The sequence below is a fragment of the Oncorhynchus clarkii genome, unplaced genomic scaffold (genome assembly GCF_045791955.1).
Source record: "Oncorhynchus clarkii lewisi isolate Uvic-CL-2024 unplaced genomic scaffold, UVic_Ocla_1.0 unplaced_contig_3130_pilon_pilon, whole genome shotgun sequence".
Lineage (NCBI taxonomy): Eukaryota > Metazoa > Chordata > Actinopteri > Salmoniformes > Salmonidae > Oncorhynchus > Oncorhynchus clarkii.
The window spans coordinates 146,336-173,253 of record NW_027261144.1 but is presented as its reverse complement, the minus strand read 5'-3'; the positions used below and the strand labels follow the sequence as shown (position 1 = coordinate 173,253).

The window sequence follows — 26,918 nt, the reverse complement described above, 5'->3', positions numbered from 1 at the left end:
TACGATCAACATAGTCGAATCTGCCCCTTTAATCTCAGTCACTTCCACACTCTCAATGTGTTGTTGACAGATTTTATGATTGATTTTTCTGATAGCCAATCGGATCATTCTGTGCGTATGTATATCCAATCAGAGGCTGGTAAGGGCGGAGCGGGAACCTCGAGCACCAGACTGTGCAGTGCCTATCTGTCAACTACAGTGTGTTATCGCGAATATGATTGAGCGTGGAGGAAAAAAAACACATGTATGATTTTGCAAACTGAGATTTTCAAATGATTTACCGCGGACTTGGACTAAAACCTTACATCTCAAAGTGTGCTTTGGACCCACGAGAAAATACGGCAAACTGCAAGTTCTGGATAGAACCAAGGCAAGGAAAAGGTCGGGAAGTTACGGATCTTTGTTGTCCGGACAAGAGAGAGGGGCCCGATTTCAGAGCAGCCAGTCTCGGGTGAAGTTAGCAAGCAATCGGTACCAAGGAAGCCAGCATCGTAAACCAGTTAGGAAGAGGATAGTCCAGTTTTCGACAGGTTAGGAGATTACTCGTAAACTTATTACCTATCTGGTTTATGAATGAGAGCTCAAACTGATACATATAGGGTATGTTATTTAATTCGGATGTTGACCTCTGTCGTTGATTTGATTTGACACTTGTCAACTAACCACGAATATCTAGCTAGTTTAGCATTACCAGCTAGCTTAGCATTACCAGCTAGCCTAGCATTACCAGCTAGCTTAGCATACCCAACTAGTTTAGCATTACCAGCTAGCTTAGCATACCCAGCTAGTTTAGCATTACCAGCTAGCTTAGCATATCCAGTTAACTTGCTCCTCCTGTCTTGCCAGCCACGCAAAGCTGTTGTTCATATGCCTATTTACCCTTTAATTACTATAACAGGGTTGCTAACTATCTAGTTTTAAAAGAAAACAGGTTATAAACAGTTTTGTTTTGTGGGCTCAACATAGGCTGTAACGTTAGATGTTCTTGATAACACTTTCTTTGTTGCGATAGCTAGCCCATAATGGCATTACTCGCTAGCTAGCTAACGTTATGCTAACAATAAGGACACAGATAGCCTGTACGCTAACTAGGAAACTAGCTACGTCCTTAAAATATACAGTTTAGCTAACGTCACGTCCACAAAACAAATATGTTGTTTTCATCTAAAGAGAGGTTATTGCCAGATAGCTCACAACAAGGTTCGTTTACTAACCGTCTGTTGATGAAGCAACCGCGTTGTATTTTAAATGTAATTGATGTTTTAAACTGTGACAGGTGTTTGAAGCGCTAACAGTCAAGAGAAGTCGGTGGTTAAATAAATACCAGTTGTAAAACGGTGTTGAGGTTGGAAGATCAGGACTTCTGCTCGCAGCTTGCTTTCAGCAGTGGCGTTATTTGGACCACCACTGGTACCCTGCCTAATTCCTGTCCACGGGACGTTTTTGGTTTTGAGCAGCACACCGTACTTCCAACTGCTGCAAGCTGTTTAACCTGGAGGGACTTTTTATTTTTGATTGTGTCCACTATTGCTGCATCATTCAGACTTGCCAAGCTACAATGGTGGTCAGGTGTTTTAACCTGTAGCAGCGCCTCAACTCCACCTCGACACACAACAGTGGGCCGTAGGGCTAATCAACGATTCTGAACTGGAGTACCACACAGACTCTTGACTCTTTTAACTTCTCTGCTGGAATAGACTATACCTGTTTCCCCCCTCTCTCCAGCCCCAATCCCCCCTTAGTCCCCCTCTGCCTCCATCCTCTCCCCTCTCCTCCCCCAGTGTGTGAGGGTACAGATGTGAGGAAGGCAGGATGGGTACCCAGGGCAGCCCGGTGAAGAGTTATGACTACCTGTTGAAGTTCCTCCTGGTCGGGGACAGCGATGTGGGGAAAGGGGAGATACTAGACAGCCTACAGGATGGATCGGCAGAGTCTCCGTACGCGTACAGCAGCGGTGAGTCACCAGCTCTTTTCTGATAACTACTTTATTGAGGAGGAAAATGTACTGACTGTGATTATGTGGTGGTCCAACCGAGCTGTCTTAAGATGAATGCACTAACTGTCAGTCGCTCTGGATAAGAGCTTCTGCTAAATGACTCACTTGCAAATGTACTACACACACACACACACACAAAGTCTTGGCAGCAGCTAAGGGGGATCTCTAATAAATACAAATACACAGCACGAACGCGTAAAGACACACACACACATGGACACATAACACATGTATACACATACTACACACACACCATCAACACACACACAGACGCATGGACACATAACACATGTATACACATACTACACACAAACACAGCAACACACACCATCTACATACACACACACACACACACACACCATCTACACACACACACACACCATCTACACACACACACACACACCATCTACACACACACACACACACCATCTACACACACACACACACACACACACCATCTACACACACACACACACACACACCATCTACACACACACACACACACACACACACCATCTACACACACACACACCATCTACATACACACACACACACACACACACACACACACACACACCATCTACACACACACACACACACACACACACCATCTACACACACACACACACACACACACACACACACCATCTACACACACACACACACACACACACACACACACACCATCTACATACACACACACACACACACACACACACACACACACACACACACCATCTACACACACACACACACACACCATCTACACACACACACCATCTAAAAACAGACACATTCCAGTCCGCTGTGTGTGGTAAGTGAATAATCTTTCCGCTCCTGTAAAAACGTCTGAACAATGCAGACACATTCATACTGTCTCACTAACTAATAATGTATCAGCTACAGCAGAGGGTCCAGTCACTGTCTCACTAACTAATAATGCATCAGTTACAGCGGAAGGTCCAGTCACTGTCTCACTAACTAATAATGTATCAGCTACAGCAGAAAGGTCCAGTCACTGTCTCACTAACTAATAATGTATCAGCTACAGCAGAGGGTCCAGTCACTGTCTCACTAACTAATAATGTATCAGCTACAGCAGAAGGTCCAGTCACTGTCTCACTAACTAATAATGCATCAGCTACAGCAGAAGGTCCAGTCACTGTCTCACTAACTAATAATGTATCAGCTACAGCAGAAGGTCCAGTCACTGTCTCACTAACTAATAATGCATCAGCTACAGCAGAAGGTCCAGTCACTGTCTCACTAACTAATAATGCATCAGCTACAGCAGAAAGGTCCAGTCACTGTCTCACTAACTAATAATGCATCAGCTACAGCAGAAAGGTCCAGTCACTGTCTCACTAACTAATAATGTATCAGCTACAGTAGAAGGGTCAGTAGCTGAAAGGTCGCTGCCCGAGTCGACAAGGTGAAAATCTCCAAGTGCCTTGAGGAAGGCACTTAACCCTAGTTTCCTCCAGGGGTAACATACTACTATGTCTGACCCTGTAAAACAACACCTATCATACTACAATGACTGACCCTGTAAAACAACACCTATCATACTACAATGACTGACCCTGTAAAACAACACCTATCATACTACTATGACTGACCCTGTAAAACAACACCTATCATGCTACTATGACTGACCCTGTAAAACAACACCTATCATACTACTATGACTGACCCTGTACAACAACACCTATCATACTACTATGACTGACCCTGTAAAACAACACCTATCATACTACTATGACTGACCCTGTAAAACAACACCTATCATACTACTATGACTGACCCTGTAAAACAACACCTATCATACTACTATGACTGACCCTGTAAAACAACACCTATCATACTACTATGACTGACCCTGTAAAACAACACCTATCATACTACTATGACTGACCCTGTAAAACAACACCTATCATACTACTTTGACTGACCCTGTAAAACAACACCTATCATACTACTATGACTGACCCTGTAAAACAACACATATCATACTACTATGACTGACCCTGTAAAACACATATGTCAGAGTCAAGGCCCGCGGGCCACATCCGGCCCGCAAGAAGGTTTTTTACGGCCCCTGGGATGATCTTGATTTATTATTAGAACCGGCCCGCAGCAAGCCGGCAGCCCGCAGATCTTTTACACGCACCAATACTACATTTCCCACAATGCAAAGGTGACGCACCGAGCAGTAGGCTGCTTCATTTCAATATTTATTGGCACAGCAGTCGTCAGCATCACAGTAAAATTAACTTTCAGATACCCATCAAAAATGGCAAAACGGAAGGTGGATACTGAGAACCGGGGGTTTCAAACAAGGTGGGAGTCGGAGTATATGTTCACGAAGGTAGCTGGAAAACCTGTGTGTCTTCTGTGTGGAGAAAGTGTGGCGGTACTGAAAGAGTATAATCTGAGACGACATTATGAAACGAAACACGCGGACAAAAACAAGAATATGGACATGGAACAAAGGCTACAAAAGGCAGAGGAATTAAAACGAGGCCTCAAATCTCGACAGGCTCTGTTCAAAAAAGCCAAATCACAAGGCCAGGCTGCTGTCAAGGCCAGTTTTATTTTGGCAGAAGAGATCGCTAAATCAGCCCGGCCATTTACGGAGGGGGATTTCATCAAAAACTGCATGATTAAAGTTTGTGACGAAGTTTGCCCAGAAAAAAGGCAACTCTTTTTAAATGTGAGTCTGAGCAGAAACACCATTGCCGAGAGAGTAGACCAGTTGTCCATCAATCTAAAAGAGCAGCTTGTGAAAAAGGGAAAAGATTTTATTGCATATTCCTTGGCTGTGGATGAGAGCACCGACATTTCTGACATTGCCCAGTTGTCAATTTTCATCCGCGGAGTGGACTCCAACCTAAGCGTGACAGAGGAGTTTTTGGCTTTACGTCCTATGCATGGCACAACTACGGGGCATGATTTGTATGAAGAGGTGTCAAGATGTGTAAATGAGATGGAGCTGCCTTGGGAAAAACTCGTGGGTTTGACAACCGACGGAGCACCTGCGATGTGTGGACACAGGAGCGGACTGGTGGCGAAGATACGGGAAAAGATGCAAGAGGAAAACGCGACAGGTGAGCTGACAGCTTATCATTGTATCATACACCAGGAAGCGTTGTGCGGTAAAGCCTTGAAAATGGAGCATGTAATGAGCATCATCACGCGCACAGTTAACTTTATCAGAGCCAAAGGTTTGAATCACCGCCAGTTCAAGGCATTTCTGACGGAGTTAGAAACGGAGCATGGTGATTTGCCTTATCACACAGAGGTGCGATGGCTAAGCCAGGGAAAGGTGCTTCAAAGATGTTTCGAGCTTCGTGAGGAGATTTGTCTGTTCTTGGACAGCAAAGGGAAAGACACAACACAACTCCGAGACGAAATGTTTCTGTGTGAAATGGCTTTTCTGTGTGACATTACGAGTCATCTGAATGCAATAAACTTGCAGCTGCAGGGTCGGGATCGTGTCATCTCTGATATGTACAGTACAGTGAAGGCATTTAAAACCAAACTGACTCTGTGGGAGACGCAGATGCGGAAAGAAAATTTGAGCCACTTTCCCAGCTGCCAGACCATGAAAGAGAAGCTCTCTACCAGTGCGTTCCCGAGCACACAGTTGGCTGATAAAATAGGTATGCTTGCCGCTGACTTTCGACGCCGATTTGCTGACTTTGAAGCACAAAAAAGCAGGTTGGAACTGCTCGGTAACCCATTTGCTGTTGACGTGGAAAGCTCACCACCAAACCTCCAAATGGAGTTGATTGACCTCCAATGCAATGATGCACTGAGGGCAAAATATGCGGCAGTGGGTGCTGCGGAGTTCGCCCGTTTCCTCCCCGGCACAATGCCCCAGCTGCGCATCCAGGCTGCTCAAACGTTGTCTATGTTTGGCAGCACATACCTGTGTGAACAACTGTTTTCTTTGATGAACCTGAACAAAACATCACACAGAAGTCGACTTACTGCTGAACACCTCCACTCAATTCTGAGGATTTCTTCAGCTCAGAGCCTTACCCCGAACATTGATTAACTTGTGGAAAAGATGGGACACCACCAAGTATCACCCTCAACCTCAAACAAGTGAACATTACTGTGCAATCACATATTTAGAGTTTTTACTCAGTTCAAGTTTAAAAGTTAAAATTTAATATTTGTTTTCACTGCATGTTACTTCTCCTTAAACAAAGTGTTGTTTTTGATTAATAGATTTTTGCACTTTATTTTTTTGTATTTCAATCCAATTATATTTTAAAAATATTTCAGTTGAGTGGATGATAGAAAATTGCTATTATTGTTTTTTCTTTGAAGTAAATTTAGCCCACTTTTGCTAAAATAGAAAATATAGTCTACTGATGGTGCCTTGAATACCGGTTTCTTTCATTTAATGTTCATGTTATGGGGATATTTATATAAAGGAAATTTGTCTTTTGTGTCTGTTGAAAATTAAAGATTACTGACAGAGCCATAAGAAAATATTGCTTTATTTATCTGATCATATTGTAATATATTTGTTAGGTTTTCAGTAGGTTCAATTAGGTTCACTAGACTATATGCGTCATTTAAAAATTTTTCAATGAACATTCGAACAGTCCGGCCCTCGTCTTGTAGCTGATTTTTTTATTTGGCCCTCCGTCCATTTGACTTTGACACCCCTGCTGTAAAACAACACCTATCATACTACTATGACTGACCCTGTAGAACAACACCTATCATACTACTATGACTGACCCTGTAAAACAACACCTATCATACTACTATGACTGACCCTGTACAACAACACCTATCATACTACTATGACTGACCCTGTAAAACAACACCTATCATACTACTATGACTGACCCAGTAAAACAACACCTATCATACTACTATGACTGACCCTGTAAAACAACACCTATCATACTACTATGACTGACCCTGTAAAACAACACCTATCATACTACTATGACTGACCCTGTAAAACAACACCTATCATACTACTATGACTGACCCTGTAAAACAACACCTATCATACTACTATGACTGACCCTGTAAAACAACACCTATTATACTACTATGACCCTGTAAAACAACACCTATCATACTACTATGACTGACCCTGTAAAACAACACCTATCATCCTACTATGACTGACCCTGTAAAACAACACCTATCATCCTACTATGACTGACCCTGTAAAACAACACCTATCATACTACTATGACTGACCCTGTAAAACAACACCTATCATACTACTATGACTGACCCTGTAAAACAACACCTATCATACTACTATGACTGACCCTGTAAAACAACACCTATCATACTACTATGACTGACCCTGTAGAACAACACCTATCATACTACTATGACTGACCCTGTAAAACAACACCTATCATACTACTAAGACTGACCCTGTAAAACAACACCTATCATACTACTATGACTGACCCTGTAAAACAACACCTATCATACTACTATGACTGACCCTGTACAACAACACCTATCATACTACTATGACTGACCCTGTAAAACAACACCTATCATACTACTATGACTGACCCTGTAAAACAACACCTATCATACTACTATGACTGGCCCTGTACAACAACACCTATCATACTACTATGACTGGCCCTGTACAACAACACCTATCATACTACTATGACTGACCCTGTAAAACAACACCTATCATACTACTATGACTGACCCTGTAAAACAACACCTATCATGTGTATTTTTATTTGTTTTTAAATAATAACGTTTTAAGAGAAGCTTTTCAAACCAGACCTTTCCTCCCACCCCTGGTTTGAATGACTTCACAGTCCTACAACAAGCCTTGTATTATAGAGTACACACACTACACACACACACTCCACACACACACTCCACACTCCACACACACACTACACACTACACACACACTCCACACACACACACCCAGCAGGTCCCCTGAGAGTGTAGCTACACAGTCACCATGACCTTAGCCCGAGGATCACCAGATGCCTTCTATTCTGGTTTGTCAGGGTGTGTGTTGAGTCGGGAGACGCCCATTAGCTACCATCACGCCTGGAATCATAGCTTCCACACCAGTTCATCAGGGTGTGTTGAACTGCCTACGTTGTCTTTGTTAAGTCATTTCAAAGGTTGTGTGGTTTATTTATTTTTATTTTTATTCAATACAGTAACATTGTTACCGGGAATCCCCAGTCATTATCGTTCAGAGCTAGGGGTGTCTACAGGCTAGCTGTTGTGTGACTCTGTCGGAGTCCTGGAGGTTCTCAGTGGAGAGGGGAGGTTGTGACAGATCCGTACCCGATGGGGTGAGCTCTCCTTGGGCATGAGGAAAGAGGACAGATGTCTGTCTGGGTGTTATGGTGCTGCTGGATGTGACAGCTTACTGCTGTTGATAGTTGGGGGGCGATGGAGAGAGAGAGAAGTGGGGGCGGGCTGCTGGTCTGTGGCTTCAAAAGAGCTGCTTCACACACTCTCAGCTCCATCAGACACATCCCCCAGAGACATGGGGGGAAAAGATAGAGGGAATAACTAATGAGAGAGAGAGAGAGAGAGAGAGAGAGATGCTCTGTCTTCAGGAACTATCTAATGTTCACATCTCTATGGGGACGAGCTCTATTCATGATACAGACTGTTCACACCTCTATGGGGACCAGCACTGTTCATGATACAGACTGTTCAGACCTCTATAGGGACCAGCACTGTTCATGATACAGACTGTTCACATCTCTATGGGGACGAGCACTGTTCATGATACAGACTGTTCACATCTCTATGGGGACGAGCACTGTTCATGATACAGACTGTTCACATCTCTATGGGGACCAGCACTGTTCATGATACAGACTGTTCACACCTCTATGGGGACCAGCACTGTTCATGATACAGACTGTTCACACCCCTATGGGGACCAGCACTGTTCACACCTCTATGGGGACCAGCACTGTTCACACCCCTATGGGGACCAGCACTGTTCACACCTCTATGGGGACCAGCACTGTTCACACCCCTATGGGGACCAGCACTGTTCACACCCCTATGGGGACCAGCACTGTTCACACCCCTATGGGGACCAGCACTGTTCATGATACAGACTGTTCACATCTCTATGGGGACCAGCACTGTTCATGATACAGACTGTTCACACCCCTATGGGGACCAGCACTGTTCATGATACAGACTGTTCACACCTCTATGGCGACCAGCACTGTTCATGATACAGACTGTTCAGACCTCTATGGGGACCAGCACTGTTCATGATACAGACTGTTCACATCTCTATGGGGACCAGCACTGTTCATGATACAGACTGTTCACACCCCTATGGGGACCAGCACTGTTCATGATACAGACTGTTCACACCTCTATGGGGACCAGCACTGTTCATGATACAGACTGTTCACACCTCTATGGGGACCAGCACTGTTCACACCTCTATGGGGACCAGCACTGTTCACACCTCTATGGGGACCAGCACTGTTCATGATACAGACTGTTCACATCTCTATGGGGACCAGCACTGTTCACACCTCTATGGGGACCAGCACTGTTCATGATACAGACTGTTCACATCTCTATGGGGACCAGCACTGTTCACACCCCTATGGGGACCAGCACTGTTCATGATACAGACTGTTCACTCCTCTATGGGGACCAGCACTGTTCATGATACAGACTGTTCACACCTCTATGGGGACCAGCACTGTTCATGATACAGACTGTTCACACCTCTATGGGGACCAGCACTGTTCATGATACAGACTGTTCACACCTCTATGGGGACCAGCACTGTTCATGATACAGACTGTTCACACCTCTATGGGGACCAGCACTGTTCACACCTCTATGGGGACCAGCACTGTTCATGATACAGACTGTTCACATCTCTATGGGGACCAGCACTGTTCACACCCCTATGGGGACCAGCACTGTTCATGATACAGACTGTTCACTCCTCTATGGGGACCAGCACTGTTCATGATACAGACTGTTCACTCCTCTATGGGGACCAGCACTGTTCATGATACAGACTGTTCACACCTCTATGGGGACCAGCACTGTTCATGATACAGACTGTTCACACCTCTATGGGGACCAGCACTGTTCATGATACAGACTGTTCAGACCTCTATGGGGACCAGCACTGTTCACACCTCTATGAGGACCAGCACTGTTCACACCCCTATGGGGACCAGCACTGTTCACACCCCTATGGGGACCAGCACTGTTCACACCCCTATGGGGACCAGCACTGTTCACACCCCTATGGGGACCAGCACTGTTCACACCCCTATGGGGACCAGCACTGTTCACACCCCTATGGGGACCAGCACTGTTCACACCCCTATGGGGACCATCACTGTTCACACCCCTATGGGGACCAGCACTGTTCACACCCCTATGGGGACCAGCACTGTTCACACCCCTATGGGGACAAGCCATGTCTATTTGAGTGACAAAAGGACAACGTGAAAACCTGAATTAAAAAGCGTCAGCTGACGTGAGCTGGCTGATCTGGCTGATCTGGACATTTCTGACAGGTTATAAATGTCTCTCTAAGGTCTGTAATGACTGACATTTTAAATAAAAATGTTTCCTTTATTTAACTGGGCAAGTCAGTTAAGAACAAATTCTTATTTTCAATGACGGCCTAGGAACAGTGGGTTAACTACCTGTTCAGGGGCAGAACGACAGATTTTCACCTTGTCAGCTCGGGGGTTTGAACTTGCAACCTTCGGATTACTAGTCCAACGCTCTAACCACTAGGCTACCCAGCCACCCCAAAATGACAGAGGAACTGATTATTACTATTACACCTTTCAAGAGTAACTTTAAAGGTGGACTGAGTTCCTTTTAAATAAAAGAATGCCAGTTTGTGAATTTTAAAATTGTATTTAACTTGGAAAGTCAACTAAGAACAAATTCTCATTTACAATGACGGCCTTCCCCCCGGCCAAACTCTAACGCAGACGACGCTGGGCCAATTGTGAATGAGCCTGGAATCGAACCAGGGTCTGTAGTGACGCCTCTAGCACTGAGATGCAGTGCCATAGACCACCGTGAAAGCAGTAATTTGATTGGTCAGGACGAGAGCAAAGATTTCTCATCCAAGTGGAGAACTGCAACTGAAGCACAACGTGTGTCCTTTTACACACACACACACACACACACACACACACACACAGAGAGCTATAAGGACAGGTGAACTGATAATGCTTTTTAATGTCTAATACCTCTCCCTTCTTTCTCTCACCCTCCTCCCTACCACTTTCTCTTCTGTATTTCAACCTCCCCCTTCTCTCTCTCAACCTCCCCCTCTCAACCTCCTCTCTCTCTCTCTCTCAACCCGCTCTCTCTCTCTCTCTCAACCCGCTCTCTCTCTCTCTCTCTCTCTCTCTGTCTCTCTGTCTCTCTCTCTGTCTCTCTCTCTGTCTCTCTCTCTGTCTCTCTCTCTGTCTCTCTCTCTCTCTCTCTCTCTCTCTCTCTCTGTCTCTCTGTCTCTCTGTCTCTCTGTCTCTCTGTCTCTCTGTCTCTCTGTCTCTCTGTCTCTCTGTCTCTCTGTCTCTCTGTCTCTCTGTCTCTCTGTCTCTCTCTCTCTCTCTGTCTCTCTCTCTGTCTCTCTCTCTGTCTCTCTCTCTGTCTCTCTCTCTGTCTCTCTCTCTGTCTCTCTCTCTGTCTCTCTCTCTGTCTCTCTCTCCTCTCTCTCTCAACCTCCTCCCTCTCTCCTCCATCCAGGCATCGACTACAAGACCACCACTATTCTGCTGGATGGGAGGAGAGTGAAACTGGAGCTGTGGTTAGTACATCCTACATCAATCAACACGTTGTGGTTATTAGTGCAGTGTAATGTGTTGTTTTACAGGGTCAGTCATAGTAGTATGATAGGTGTTGTTGTACAGGGTCAGTCATAGTAGTATGATAGGTGTTGTTGTACAGGGTCAGTCATAGTAGTATGATAGGTGTTGTTGTACAGGGTCATAGTAGTATGATAGGTGTTGTTGTACAGGGTCAGACATAGTAGTATGATAGGTGTTGTTTTACAGGGTCAGTCATAGTAGTATAATAGGTGTTGTTGTACAGGGTCAGACATAGTAGTATGATAGGTGTTGTTTTACAGGGTCAGACATAGTAGTATGATAGGTGTTGTTTTACAGGGTCAGTCATAGTAGTATGATAGGTGTTGTTTTACAGGGTCAGTCATAGTAGTATGATAGGTGTTGTTCTACAGGGTCAGTCATAGTAGTATGATAGGTGTTGTTCTACAGGGTCAGTCATAGTAGTATGATAGGTGTTGTTCTACAGGGTCAGTCATAGTAGTATGATAGGTGTTGTTCTACAGGGTCAGTCATAGTAGTTTGATAGGTGTTGTTTTACAGGGTCAGTCATAGTAGTATGATAGGTGTTGTTTTACAGGGTCAGTCATAGTAGTATGATAGGTGTTGTTTTACAGGGTCAGTCAGTAGTATGATAGGTGTTGTTCTACAGGGTCAGTCATAGTAGTATGATAGGTGTTGTTTTACAGGGTCAGTCATAGTAGTATGATAGGTGTTGTTCTACAGGGTCAGTCATAGTAGTATGATAGGTGTTGTTCTACAGGGTCAGTCATAGTAGTATGATAGGTGTTGTTTTACAGGGTCAGTCATAGTAGTATGATAGGTGTTGTTTTACAGGGTCATAGTAGTATGATAGGTGTTGTTGTACAGGGTCAGTCATAGTAGTATGATAGGTGTTGTTGTATAGGGTCAGTCAGGTGTTGTTTTACAGGGTCAGTCAGAAACAGTCAGCCAGTAGAGTTGTGTGAAGCAGTCAGTCAGTAGAGTTGTGTGAAACAGTCAGCCAGTGGAGTTGTGTGAAACAGTCAGCCAGTAGAGTTGTGTGAAACAGAAACAGTCAACCAGTAGAGTTGTGTGAATTAGTCAGCCAGTAGAGTTGTGTGAAACAGAAACAGTCAGCCAGTAGAGTTGTGTGAAACAGTCAGCCAGTAGAGTTGTGTGAAGCAGTCAGCCAGTAGAGTTGTGTGAAGCAGTCAGCCAGTAGAGTTGTGTGAAGCAGTCAGCCAGTAGAGTTGTGTAAAACAGAAACAGTCAGCCAGTAGAGTTGTGTGAAACAGAAACAGTCAGCCAGTAGAGTTGTGTGAAACAGAAACAGTCAGCCAGTAGAGTTGTGTGAAACAGAAACAGTCAGCCAGTAGAGTTGTGTGAAACAGTCAGCCAGTAGAGTTGTGTGAAACAGAAACAGTCAGTCAGTAGTGTTGTGTGAAACAGAAACAGTCAACCAGTAGAGTTGTGTGAATTAGTCAGCCAGTAGAGGTGTATGAAACAGAAACAGTCAGCCAGTAGAGTTGTGTGAAACAGTCAGCCAGTAGAGTTGTGTGAAACAGTCAGCCAGTAGAGTTGTGTGAAACAGTCAGCCAGTAGAGTTGTGTGAAACAGTCAGCCAGTAGAGTTGTGTGAAACAGTCAGCCAGTAGAGTTGTGTGAAACAGTCAGCCAGTAGAGTTGTGTGAAACAGTCAGCCAGTAGAGTTGTGTGAAACAGTCAGCCAGTAGAGTTGTGTGAAACAGTCAGTCAGTAGAGTTGTGTGAAACAGTCAGTCAGTAGAGTTGTGTGAAACAGAAACAGTCAGCCAGTAGAGTTGTGTGAAACAGTCAGCCAGTAGAGTTGTGTGAAACAGTCAGCCAGTAGAGTTGTGTGAAACAGTCAGCCAGTAGAGTTGTGTGAAACAGAAACGGTCAGCCAGTAGAGTTGTGTGAAACAGAAACGGTCAGCCAGTAGAGTTGTGTGAAACAGTCAGTCAGTAGAGTTGTGTGAAGCAGTAAAGTAGTGCTGGACAGGACCAACCCAACCCTGTCTGTGGTGACAGATACATCGATCTGCCCTCTGACTAACAGAGATATCAGCAGTCCATTTCAACTCAGCCCCACTCTGTACAGCTGAAGGCCAGATATATGCCTCATCACAATTTTATATTGGAGATCTACGGACAGTTCCTTGGACATGGTGGGGGTTTCTCCTCTGACTTCGTGGTGGGGGTTTCTCCTCTGACGTCGTGGTGGGGGTTTCTCCTCTGACGTCGTGGTGGGGTTTCTCCTCTGACGTCGTGGTGGGGGTTTCTCCTCTGACGTCGTGGTGGGGGTTTCTCCTCTGACTTCGTGGTGGGGGTTTCTCCTCTGACTTCGTGGTATAGGTTCTCCTCTGACGTCGTGGTGGGGGTTTCTCCTCTGACATCGTGGTAGAGTTGCTCTGTCAACTGTGGGACCTTAAATAGACAAGTGTGTTTCTTTCTAAATCATGTCCAAACTATTGAATTGGCCACCGGTGGACTCCAATTTGTAGTGACATCAAGGATGATCAAGGTGAATACACAGCTCCATCTGTAGTGACATAGCAGAGGGGTGTGAATACACAGGGGTGTGAATACACAGGGGCATTTCTGTGTTTCATTTTCAGTACATTTGCTAAATATGTCTAAACAGTCAGTCTGGAGAGTTGTGTGAAGCATTGTCAGTCAGTGGGAGAGTTGTGTGAAACAGAAAGTACTCCAGATTGAATTTACGAACACACCCGAAATCTTAACATGCCTAGCTAGTCATTTGTAATGCTAACAAGCTAGCAAGAGGTTGCATAGCAACAGCATCAACTTCCGGTCGACAGGCGAAATGCTAGTACGCTCAACTGAAACAATACCGTTTGTTTACAGTATACTGAAATTAACTAATAGTATATACTCATTAAGTATGTAGTATACAGTATGTTAGTATGGGTACTCATTAAGTAGGTAGTATACAGTATGTTAGTATGGGTACTCATTAATTAAGTAGGTAGTATACAGTATGTTAGTATGGGTACTCATTAAGTAGGTAGTATACAGTATGTTAGTATGGGTACTCATTAATTAAGTAGGTAGTATACAGTATGTTAGTATGGGTACTCATTAAGTAGGTAGTATACAGTATGCTAGTATGGGTACTCATTAAGTAGGTAGTATACAGTATGTTAGGGTGGGTATACAGTATGTTAGTATGGGTACTCATTAAGTAGGTAGTATACAGTATGTTAGTATGGGTACTCATTAAGTAGGTAGTATACAGTATGTTAGTATGGGTATACAGTATGTTAGTATGGGTATACAGTATGTTAGTATGGGTACTCATTAAGTATGGGTATACAGTATGTTAGTATGGGTATACAGTATGTTAGTATGGGTACTCATTAAGTAGGTAGTATACAGTATGTTAGTATGGGTATACAGTATGTTAGTATGGGTATACAGTATGTTAGTATGGGTATACAGTATGTTAGTATGGGTACTCATTAAGTAGGTAGTATACAGTATGTTAGTATGGGTATACAGTATGTTAGTATGGGTACTCATTAAGTAGGTAGTATACAGTATGTTAGTATGGGTACTCATTAAGTAGGTAGTATACAGTATGTTAGTATGGGTACTCATTAAGTAGGTAGTATACAGTATGTTAGTATGGGTATACAGTATGTTAGTATGGGTACTCATTAAGTAGGTAGTATACAGTATGTTAGGGTGGGTATACAGTATGTTAGTATGGGTACTCATTAAGTAGGTAGTATACAGTATGTTAGGGTGGGTATACAGTATGCTAGTATGGGTACTCATTAAGTAGGTAGTATACAGTATGTTAGTATGGGTACTCATTAAGTAGGTAGTATACAGTATGTTAGTATGGGTACTCATTATGTAGGTAGTATACAGTATGTTAGGATGGGTATACAGTATGTTAGTATGGGTACTCATTAAGTAGGTAGTATACAGTATGTTAGGGTGGGTACTCATTAAGTATGTAGTATACAGTATGTTAGTATGGGTATACAGTATGTTAGTATGGGTACTCATTAAGTAGGTAGTATACAGTATGTTAGTATGGGTACTCATTAAGTAGGTAGTATACAGTATGTTAGGGTGGGTATACAGTATGTTAGTATGGGTACTCATTAAGTAGGTCGTATACAGTATGTTAGTATGGGTACTCATTAAGTAGGCAGTATACAGTATGTTAGGATGGGTACTCATTAAGTAGGTAGTATACAGTATGTTAGTATGGGTACTCATTAATTAAGTAGGTAGTATACAGTATGTTAGTATGGGTATTCATTAAGTATGTAGTATACAGTATGTTAGTATGGGTACTCATTAAGTAGGTAGTATACAGTATGTTAGTATGGGTACTCATTAAGTAGGTAGTATACAGTATGTTAGTATGGGTATTCATTAAGTAGGCAGTATACAGTATGTTAGTATGGGTACTCATTAAGCAGGTAGTATACAGTATGTTAGAATGGGTACTCATTAAGTAGGTAGTATACAGTATGTTAGTATGGGTACTCATTAAGTATGTAGTATACAGTATGTTTAGTATGGGTACTCATTAAGTATGTAGTATACAGTATGTTAGGATGGGTATACAGTATGTTAGTATGGGTATTCATTAAGTAGGTAGTATACAGTATGTTAGAGTGGGTATACATTAAGTATGTAGTATACAGTATGTTAGTATGGGTACTCATTAAGTAGATAGTATACAGTATGTTTAGTATGGGTACTCATTAAGTATGTAGTATACCGTATGTTAGTATGGGTACTCATTAAGTAGGTAGTATACAGTATGTTAGTATGGGTATTCATTAAGTAGGTAGTATACAGTATGTTAGTATGGGTATTCATTAAGTATGTAGTATACAGTATGTTAGTATGGGTACTCATTAAGTATGTAGTATACAGTATGTTAGTATGGGTACTCATTAAGTAGGTAGTATACAGTATGTTAGTATGGGTACTCATTAAGTAGGTAGTATACAGTATGTTAGTATGGGTACTCATTAAGTAGGTAGTATACAGTATGTTAGTATGGGTACTCATTAAGTAGGTAGTATACAGTATGTTAGTATGGGTACTCATTAAGTAGGTAGTATACACTATGTTAGTATGGGTACTCATTAAGTAGTATGTTAGTATGGGTACTCATTAAGTAGGTAGTATACACTATGTTAGTATGGGTACTCATTAAGTAGGTAGTATACAGTATGTTAGTATGGGTACTCATTAAGTAGGTAGTATACAGTATGTTAGTATGGGTACTCATTAAGTAGGTAGTATACAGTATGTTAGTATGGGTACTCATTAAGTAGGTAGTATACAGTATGTTAGTATGGGTACTCATTAAGTAGGTAGTATACAGTATGTTAGTATGGGTATACAGTATGTTAGTATGGGTACTCATTAAGTAGGTAGTATACAGTATGTTAGTATGGGTACTCATTAAGTAGGTAGTATACAGTATGTTAGTATGGGTACTCATTAAGTAGGTAGTATACACTATGTTAGTATGGGTACTCATTAAGTAGGTAGTATACAGTATGTTAGTATGGGTACTCATTAAGTAGGTAGTATACAGTACGTTAGGGTGGGTATTCGAACACAGCTAAGGTCTTTCCAGATGTTCAGTTTACTACCAACAGACCCCAACGCTCTACCTGCACAATCCGATGAAGACTTTATACCTCAAAGATCAAGATCAGACAGGAAACCAAGGTATTTATGAGGTAGTGTAGTTTAGGGGCGTTGGCCTAAAGAGAAGTCTTCTTACTCTACCCTTGTTTTCTGAAGTGCATTATCTGGGCTTTATCTTGGATAATCATTCATCTCCGTTTGGTACACCGTAGATTGACACTGTGTGTGGAAACGGCACATTTTCTACGTTTTGTAGAAACAAATTTAATGTCAAAGTTTTACCCGATGATATCATCAGAAGTTAAACCATTTTAAAAACAGTGATATTCAAACGCTATGGGATTTGTGGTGACGTGGGGAGGAAGATGATACCCTCCTGGCTAGAAACTCGTTGCAGGTTTTGAAAATCACTTTTTCACAGATACATGTCACAGATACATTTTTATTTTTTAGAACCTTCTCTTTTTAACCACAGATCAAAATTGACAGAATTTCCCTTTAATTGTGGTTAACTCAGATCTCTCTCTCTCAGGGACACGTCAGGACAGGGGAGGTTCTGCACCATCTTCAGGTCCTACTCCAGAGGGGCTCAGGTAGGAACACACTGCTGACATAGTACACACATTCTGCTGACATGGTACACACATTCTGCTGACATGGTACACACATTCTGCTGACATGGTACACACATTCTGCTGACATGGTACACACATTCTGCTGACATGGTACACACATTCTGCTGACATGGTACACACATTCTGCTGACATGGTACACACATTCTGCTGACATGGTACACACATTCTGCTGACATGGTACACATATTCTGCTGACATGGTACACACATTCTGCTGACATGGTACACACATTCTGCTGACATGGTACACACATTCTGCTGACATGGTACACACATTCTGCTGACATAGTACACACATTCTGCTGACATGGTACACACATTCTGCTGACATGGTACACACATTCTGCTGACATGGTACACACATTCTGCTGACATAGTGTGTGTATATATATACAGTTGAAGTCGGAAGTTTTATTATTATTTCACTTATAATTCACTGTGTCACAATTCCAGTGGGTCAGAAGTTTACATTCACTAAGTTGACTGTGACTTTAAACAGCTTGGAACATTCCAGAAAATGATGTCATGGCTTGAGAAGCTTCTGATAGGCTAATTGACATCATTTGAGTCAATTGGAGGTGTACCTGTGGATGTATTTCAAGGCCTACCTTCAAACTCAGTGCCTCTTTGCTTGACATCATGGGAAAATCTAAAGAAATCAGCTAAGACCTCAGAAAAAAAAATTGTAGACCTCCAAGTCAGGTTCATCCTTGGGAGCAATTTCCAAACGCCTGAAGGTACCACGTTCATCTGTACAAACAATAGTACGCAAGTATAAACACCATGGGACCATGCAACCGTCATACCGCTCAGGAAGGAGACACGTTCTGTCTCCTAGAGATGAACGTACTTTGGTGCGAAAAGTGCAAATCAATCCCAGAATAACAGCAAAGGACCTTGTGAAGATGTTAGAGGAAACAGGTACAAAAGTATCTACATCCACAGTAAAACGAGTCCTATATCGACATAACCTGAAAGGCCGCTCAGCACGGAAGAAGCCACTGCTCCAAAACCGCCATTAAAAAAAGCCAGACTACGGTTTGTAACTGCACATGGGGGCAAAGATTGTAGTTTTTTGAGAAATGTCCTCTGGTCTGATGAAACTGTTTGGCCATAATGACCATCGTTATGCTTGGAGGAAAAAGGGGGAGGCTTGCAAGCCGAAGAACACCATCCCAACCGTGAAGCACGGGGGTGGCAGCATCATGTTGTGGGGGTGCTTTGCTGCAGGAGGGACTGGTGCACTTCACAAAATACATGGCATCATGAGGATGGAAAATTATGTGGATATATTAAAGCAACATCTCAAGACATCAGTCAGGAAGTTAAAGCTTGGTGGCAAATGGATCTTCCAAATGGACAATGACCCCAAGCATACTTCCAAAGTTGTGGCAAAATGGCTTAAGGACATCAAAGTGAAGGTGTTGGAGTGGCCATCAAAGCCGTGACCTCAATCCCATAGAAAATGTGTGGGCAGAACTGAAAAAGTGTGCGAGCAAGGAGGCCTACAAACCTGACTCAGTTACACCGAGGAGGAGGAATGGGCCAATATTCACCCAACTTATTGTGGGAAGCTTGTGGAAGGCTACCCGAAACGTTTGACCCAAGTTAAACAATTTAAAGGCAATGCTACCAAATACTAATTGCGTGTATGTAAACTTCTGACCCACCGGGAATGTGATGAAAGAAATGAAAGCTGAAATAAATCCTTCTCTCTACTATTATTCTGACATTTCACATTCTTAAAATAAAGTGGTGATCCTAACTGACCTAAGACAGGGAATGATTACTATGACTAAATGTCAGGAATTGTGAAAAACAGAGTTTAAATGTATTTGGCTAAGGTGTATGTAAACTTCCCGACTGTATATAGTATATATATTAGTATTATATTAGTATATATATTAGTATTATATTAGTATTATATTAGTATTATATTAGTATTATATTAGTATATATATTAGTATTATATTAGTATTATATTAGTATATATATTAGTATTATATTAGTATTATATTAGTATTATATTAGTATTATATTAGTATTATATTAGTATTATATTAGTATTATATTAGTATATATATTAGTATTATATTAGTATATATATTAGTATTATATTAGTTATATATTAGTATTATATTAGTATATATATTAGTATTATATTAGTATTATATTAGTATTATATTAGTATGTATATTAGTATTATATTAGTATATATATTAGTATATATATTAGTATTATATTAGTATTATATTAGTATATATATTAGTATTATATTAGTATATATATTAGTATTATATTAGTTATATATTAGTATTATATTAGTATATATATTAGTATTATATTAGTATATATATTAGTATTATATTAGTATATATATTAGTATTATATTAGTATATATATTAGTATTATATTAGTATTATATTAGTATTATATTAGTATTATATTAGTATATATATTAGTTATATATTAGTATTATATTAGTATTATATTAGTATTATATTAGTATTATATTAGTATATATATTAGTATTATATTAGTATTATATTAGTATATATATTAGTATTATATTAGTATTATATTAGTATTATATTAGTATTATTGTTTCATGTACTTCTCTTTTTGACCTGCAGTGTTGGAGCTACAGTTTCACTGTACCCTGCAATTACATCTGAGACTCTGTGCACATGACTAATAAACTCATCTAATCCAGTACACACACAATCTAATGACATAGTACACACACACAATCTAATGACATAGTACACACACACAATCTAATGACATAGTACACACACACAATCTAATGACACAAGTCCCCTACTGAGTGTGTTTGGCTGGTCCTGTCTGCTCCTCCTACTTCTATAAACAGGACATAAAGAACAATGGTGTGTGTGTGTGTGTGTGTGTGTGTGTTTTCTCTCCAGGGAATCCTGCTGGTGTATGACATCGCAAACCGCTGGTCGTTCGAAGGCATCGACCGCTGGATACGAGAGATTGACGAGGTATGGAGGGAGAGGAGGAGGAGAGGGGAAAGGAGAGGGGAGGGTAGAGGAGGAGAGGAGAGGGTAGAGGAGGAGGAGGAAAGGAGAGGAGAGGAGGAGGAGAGGAGAGGAGAGGAGAGGATGGGGGAGAGGAGGGGAGAGGAGGAGGAGAGTGGAGGGTAGAGGAGGTGGAGGAGAGGAGGAGAGGGGAGGGGAGGGAGAGGAAAGGAAAGGAGAGGAAAGGAGAGACCCTGTCCCATAGTCCTCAACACACCTCGGTGAACAGAACCGAATAGACCCAGAGTACTGCTATAGACACACCATGTCCTTCTGGGATGCAGAAGCCTAGAGGACATCCTCCCTGTGTGTGTGTTTCTCTCAGGGTGTTTGGTGAAGATATGTCTTTCCTGGTTCACCTCTAGTCTACAGTATCCTGGAACTGGACTCCTGTCATTCAGAGAGCGGGAGACAGATACGAAACGGGGGAGAGACGAGGGGGTGGAAAGGAGAGGGGAGGGTAGAGGAGGAGGAGGAGAGGAGAGGGGAGAGGAGGAGGAGAGGAGAGGAGAGGGGAGGAGGGGGGAGAGGAGAGGGGAGAGGAGGAGGAGAGGGGAGGGAGGAGGAGGAGAGGGGAGAGGAGGAGGAGAGGGAGAGGAAAGGAGGGACCCTGTCCCGTAGTCCTCAACACACCTCGGTGAACAGAACCGAATAGACCCAGAGTACTGCTATAGACACACCATGTCCTTCTGGGATGCAGAAGCCTAGAGGACATCCTCCCTGTGTGTGTGTTTCTCTCAGGGTGTTTGGTGAAGATATGTCTTTCCTGGTTCACCTCTAGTCTACAGTACCCTGGAACTGGACTCCTGTCATTCAGAGAGCGGGAGACAGATACGAAACGGGGGAGAGACGAGGGGGTGGAAAGGAGAGGGAAGGAGAGGGGAGGGTAGAGGAGGAGGGGGAGAGGAGAGGGGAGAGGAGGAGGAGAGGGGAGGGTGGAGGAGAGGAGGAGGAGGAGGAGGAGAGGGGAGAGGAAAGGAGAGACCCTGTCCTGTAGTCCTCAACACACCTCGGTGAACAGAACCGAATAGACCCAGAGTACTGCTATAGACACACCATGTCCTTCTGGGATGCAGAAGCCTAGAGGACATCCTCCCTGTGTGTGTGTTTCTCTCAGGGTGTTTGGTGAAGATATGTATTTCCTGGTTCACCTCTAGTCTACAGTACCCTGGAACTGGACTCCTGTCATTCAGAGAGCGGGAGACAGATACGAAACGGGGGAGAGACGAGGGGGTGGAAAGGAGAGGGAGAGAGACAGACAGATGGGGTAGGGCAGAAAGAGGGGGGAGAGAGACGAGGGGGAGGAAAGGAGAGGGAGAGAGACAGACAGATGGGGGGGGGGGGGGGGGGGGGGGGGGGGGGGGGGGGGGGGGAAATAGACTAGAGAATTTGATTGGTAGAATGAAAGGTGAAGCCGCTAGAAAGACCAGGGCCCGTTTCCCATAGCGATGGAACTCAGGCTTACCAGTGTTTTAACCACGTATCTTTCCTACAACGACCCAACGTGTGTTTCCCTAAACACCACGCAGAGGGAACGCTCGTTAAGTGTGTTGTTGCAGCGTGTCGATACTGATGGGATGGATACTGATGGGATGGATACTGGTGGGATGGATACTGGTGGGATGGATACTGGTGGGATGGATACTGGTGGGATGGATACTGGTGGGATGGATACTGGTGGGATGGATACTGGTGGGATGGATACTGGTGGGATGGATACTGGTGGGATGGATACTGATGGGGTGGATACTGATGGGGTGGATACTGATGGGATGGATACTGAAAGGATAGGATACTGATCTGATAGGATGGATACTGATCTGATAGGATGGATACTGATCTGATAGGATGGATACTGATAGGATGGATACTGATAGGATAGGATGGATACTGATAGGATGGATACTGATAGGATGGATACTGATAGGATGGATACTGATAGGATAGGATACTGATATGATAGGATGGATACTGATCTGATAGGATGGATACTGATATGATAGGATGGATACTGATCTGATAGGATGGATACTGATAGGATGGATACTGATAGGATGGATACTGATCTGATAGGATGGATACTGATCTGATAGGATGGATACTGATAGGATGGATACTGATAGGATGGATACTGATCTGATAGGATGGATACTGATCTGATAGGATGGATACTGATCTGATAGGATGGATACTGATAGGATAGGATGGATGGATACGGATAGGATACTGATAGGATGGATACTGATAGGATGGATACTGATAGGATAGGATAGGATGGATACTGATAGGATAGGATAGGATGGATACTGATAGGATAGGATAGGATGGATACTGATAGGATAGGATGGATACTGATAGGATGGGATATTATATATTATATATATTATATATTATATATTACAGGAAGTAGAAAACAGTAGTAAGTTATAGAAACTGTTAGAACTGTCTCTTTATATATATATATATAAAAGAGACAGTTCTAACAGTTTCTATAACTTACTACTGTTTTCTACTTCCTGTAAACCACTTAAATCCCACCCCCCCCTCTCTCCCTCCCATCAGCATGCCCCGGGTGTACCTCGTATCCTGGTAGGCAACCGGCTCCACCTGGCGTTCAAGCGGCAGGTTCCTACGGAGCAGGCCCGGGCGTACGCGGAGAAGAACGGCATGACCTTCTTTGAGGTCAGCCCGCTCTGCAACTTCAACGTCATCGAGTCGTTCACAGAGCTGTCTCGCATCGTACTGATGAGGCACGGCATGGAGAAGTTCTGGAAGCCCAACAGAGGTAGGAGGGGAGGGGAGGGGGGGGGGGGGGGGTATTCAAGGTATAGATGATATAAATAGGTAGTAATTACAGAATCCAGGGTTTAGGAGCACCAGAAGGAACACAATAAGATGCAGCCCACATAAAGCTGTCCTACTTTAATATTATAACATATACCATTTAGCAGAAGCTTTTATCCAGTGACTTAGTCATGCGGACATACATTTTACGTATGGACGGTCCCGAGAATTGAACCCACTATCCCGGTGTTGCAAGTGCTATGCTCTAGCGACTGAGCTACGGAGGGCCGCGCTCTAGCGACTGAGCTACGGAGGGCCGCGCTCTAGCGGCTGAGCTACGGAGGGCCGCGCTCTAGCGGCTGAGCTACGGAGGGCCGCGCTCTAGCGGCTGAGCTACGGAGGGCCGCGCTCTAGCGGCTGAGCTACGGAGGGCCGCGCTCTAGCGGCTGAGCTACGGAGGGCCGCGCTCTAGCGACTGAGCTACGGAGGGCCGCGCTCTAGCGGCTGAGCTACGGAGGGCCGCGCTCTAGCGGCTGAGCTACGGAGGGCCGCGCTCTAGCGACTGAGCTACGGAGGGCAGCGCTCTAGCGACTGCGCTACGGAGGACCACATTAGAAGGGCATCTAAAGAAGCTCTCCCTTGTTCCTTTCTGAACCACCAGATGTTTACTGCTGGTAAAATTACCACACGATATCCTTCATCTGTGGTTAGCAGGTTGCTAGCTAGCTAATGATCTGTGGTTAGCAGGTTGCTAGCTAGCTAATGATCTGTGGTTAACAGGTTGCTAGCTAGCTAATGATCTGTGGTTAGCAGGTTGCTAGCTAGCTAATGATCTGTGGTTAGCAGGTTGCTAGCTAGCTAATGATCTGTGGTTAGCAGGTTGCTAGCTAGCTAATGATCTGTGGTTAGGCAGGTTGCTAGCTAGCTAATGATCTGGGGTTAGGCAGGTTGCTAGCTAGCTAATGATCTGTGGTTAGGCAGGTTGCTAGCTAGCTAATGATCTGTGGTTAGGCAGGTTGCTAGCTAGCTAATGATCTGTGGTTAGGCAGGTTGCTAGCTAGCTAATGATCGGTGGTTAGCAGGTTGCTAGCTAGCTAGCTAATGATCGGTGGTTAGCAGGTTGCTAGCTAGCTAGCTAGCTAATGATCTGTGGTTACGAGGTTGCTAGCTAGCTAATGATCTGTGGTTAGCAGGTTGCTAGCTAATGATCTGTGGTTAGCAGGTTGCTAGCTAGCTAATGATCGGTGGTTAGCAGGTTGCTAGCTAGCTAGCTAGCTAATGATCTGTGGTTACGAGGTTGCTAGCTAGCTAGCTAATGATCTGTGGTTAGCAGGTTGCTAGCTAATGATCTGTGGTTAGCAGGTTGCTAGCTAGCTAATGATCTGTGGTTAGCAGGTTGCTAGCTAGCTAGCTAGCTAATGATCTGTGGTTAGCAGGTTGCTAGCTAGCTAATGATCTGTGGTTAGCAGGTTGCTAGCTAGCTAGTGATCTGTGGTTAGCAGGTTGCTAGCTAGCTAATGATCTGTTGCTAGCTAGCTAATGCTGTAACAGGACAGAACAAGGTTGAAGTAACTGTCTCTCCTCCCCTCTCCCTCCAGTCTTCACTCTCCAGGACCTGTGCTGCAGAGCGATTGTCTCCTGCACGCCCGTCCACCTGATCGACAAGCTGCCGTTGCCCGTGGCGATAAAGTCCCACCTCAAGTCCTTCTCTATGGCCAATGGGATGAACGCAGTGATGATGCACGGACGTTCCTATTCGCTGGCCAACGCGGCGGGCGGGTCTAAAGGGAACAGTCTGAAGCGTTCAAAATCTATCAAACCCCCCCAGAGCCCCCCACAGAACTGCACACGCAACAACTGTAAAATCTCCTAGTGATAGACCCTGTCTGGGGGAGGGGGGAGACTGACACCCTAAACACACTGAAACAGACCCCGTCCATTCCACTGAGGAGAGGATGTGTAGAGCCTGTGGGGAGAACCAAGTCTGAGACCTAACCTACACCCTGAAGGGAGGAGATACCCTGAAACAGACCTAGCAATTATCCCATACCCTAACCCTGGGGGAGGAGAAACCCTGGGTGAGGAGGGTGATGAAACCTAGTGTAGGAGGAGGAGGGAGGTGAAACCTAGTGGAGGAGGAGGACAGAGGTGTGTGTGCAGACTTGAGACCCGACCAGACATTTCTGGTCAACCCTCGTCCATAGGAGGGGTTGTGCTGGAGTCCAGAATACACCCAGAATACACCCAGAATACATCCATCCACACCCAGAATACACCCAGAATACATCCACACTACATCCAGAATAGATCCACACAACCCTACTGAGTTCTAGTGTTTTCCCCTCCTCTCTTCTTCCCCCCTTTCTCTCTCTGTTGATCAGTGTTGCCTCCTGCTGTCCCATGATTCATATGTTAAATAATAGATGTTCTCTTCATGGATCTCTGCCTGCTCTCCTTCCTTCCTCTCTCCATCTCCCTCACTCTGCCTGCTCTCCTTCCTTCCTCTCTCCATCTCCCTGACTCTGCCTGCTTTCTCTCCTCACTCTGCCTGCTCTCTCTCCCTACATCTCCCTCACTCTGCCTGCTCTCTCTCCCTACATCTCCCTCACTCTGCCTGCTTCCTCTCTCCATCTCCCTCACTCTGCCTGCTTTCTCTCCTCACTCTGCCTGCTCTCTCTCCCTACATCTCCCTCACTCTGCCTGCTTCCTCTCTCCATCTCCCTCACTCTGCCTGCTTTCTCTCCTCACTCTGCCTGCTCTCTCTCTCTCTCCATCTCACTGCCTGCTCTCTCTCCCTACATCTCCCTCACTCTGCCTGCTCTCTCTCCCTACATCTCCCTCACTCTGCCTGCTTCCTCTCTCCATCTCCCTCACTCTGCCTGCTTTCTCTCCTCACTCTGCCTGCTCTCTCTCTCTCTCCATCTCACTGCCTGCTCTCTCTCCCTACATCTCCCTCACT

The 26,918-nt window shown here is 43.9% G+C and overlaps 1 protein-coding gene across 1 annotated transcript; it reads left to right on the top strand.

The window, feature by feature from the left end:
* Positions 1–168: 168 nt before the first annotated feature.
* Positions 169–26,266, top strand: LOC139405221 (ras-related protein Rab-40C). Its single transcript, XM_071147653.1, has 6 exons — positions 169–1,954; positions 11,753–11,813; positions 18,032–18,092; positions 21,062–21,139; positions 23,738–23,960; positions 25,558–26,266. Exons 1-6 carry the CDS (start codon positions 1,813–1,815, stop codon positions 25,830–25,832), a joined length of 840 nt encoding a protein of 279 aa, XP_071003754.1. The 5' UTR covers positions 169–1,812; the 3' UTR covers positions 25,833–26,266.
* Positions 26,267–26,918: the final 652 nt, after the last annotated feature.

Excerpts from the sequence above, each read along its gene's own strand:
- LOC139405221 (XM_071147653.1), top strand. The coding sequence starts at position 1,813 with ATGGGTACCCAGGGCAGCCCGGTGAAGAGTTATGACTACCTGTTGAAG. Across the intron at positions 1,955-11,752 it reads TCCGTACGCGTACAGCAGCG|GCATCGACTACAAGACCACC; the intron begins GTGAGTCACCAG and ends TCCTCCATCCAG. Across the intron at positions 21,140-23,737 it reads GGATACGAGAGATTGACGAG|CATGCCCCGGGTGTACCTCG; the intron begins GTATGGAGGGAG and ends CCCTCCCATCAG.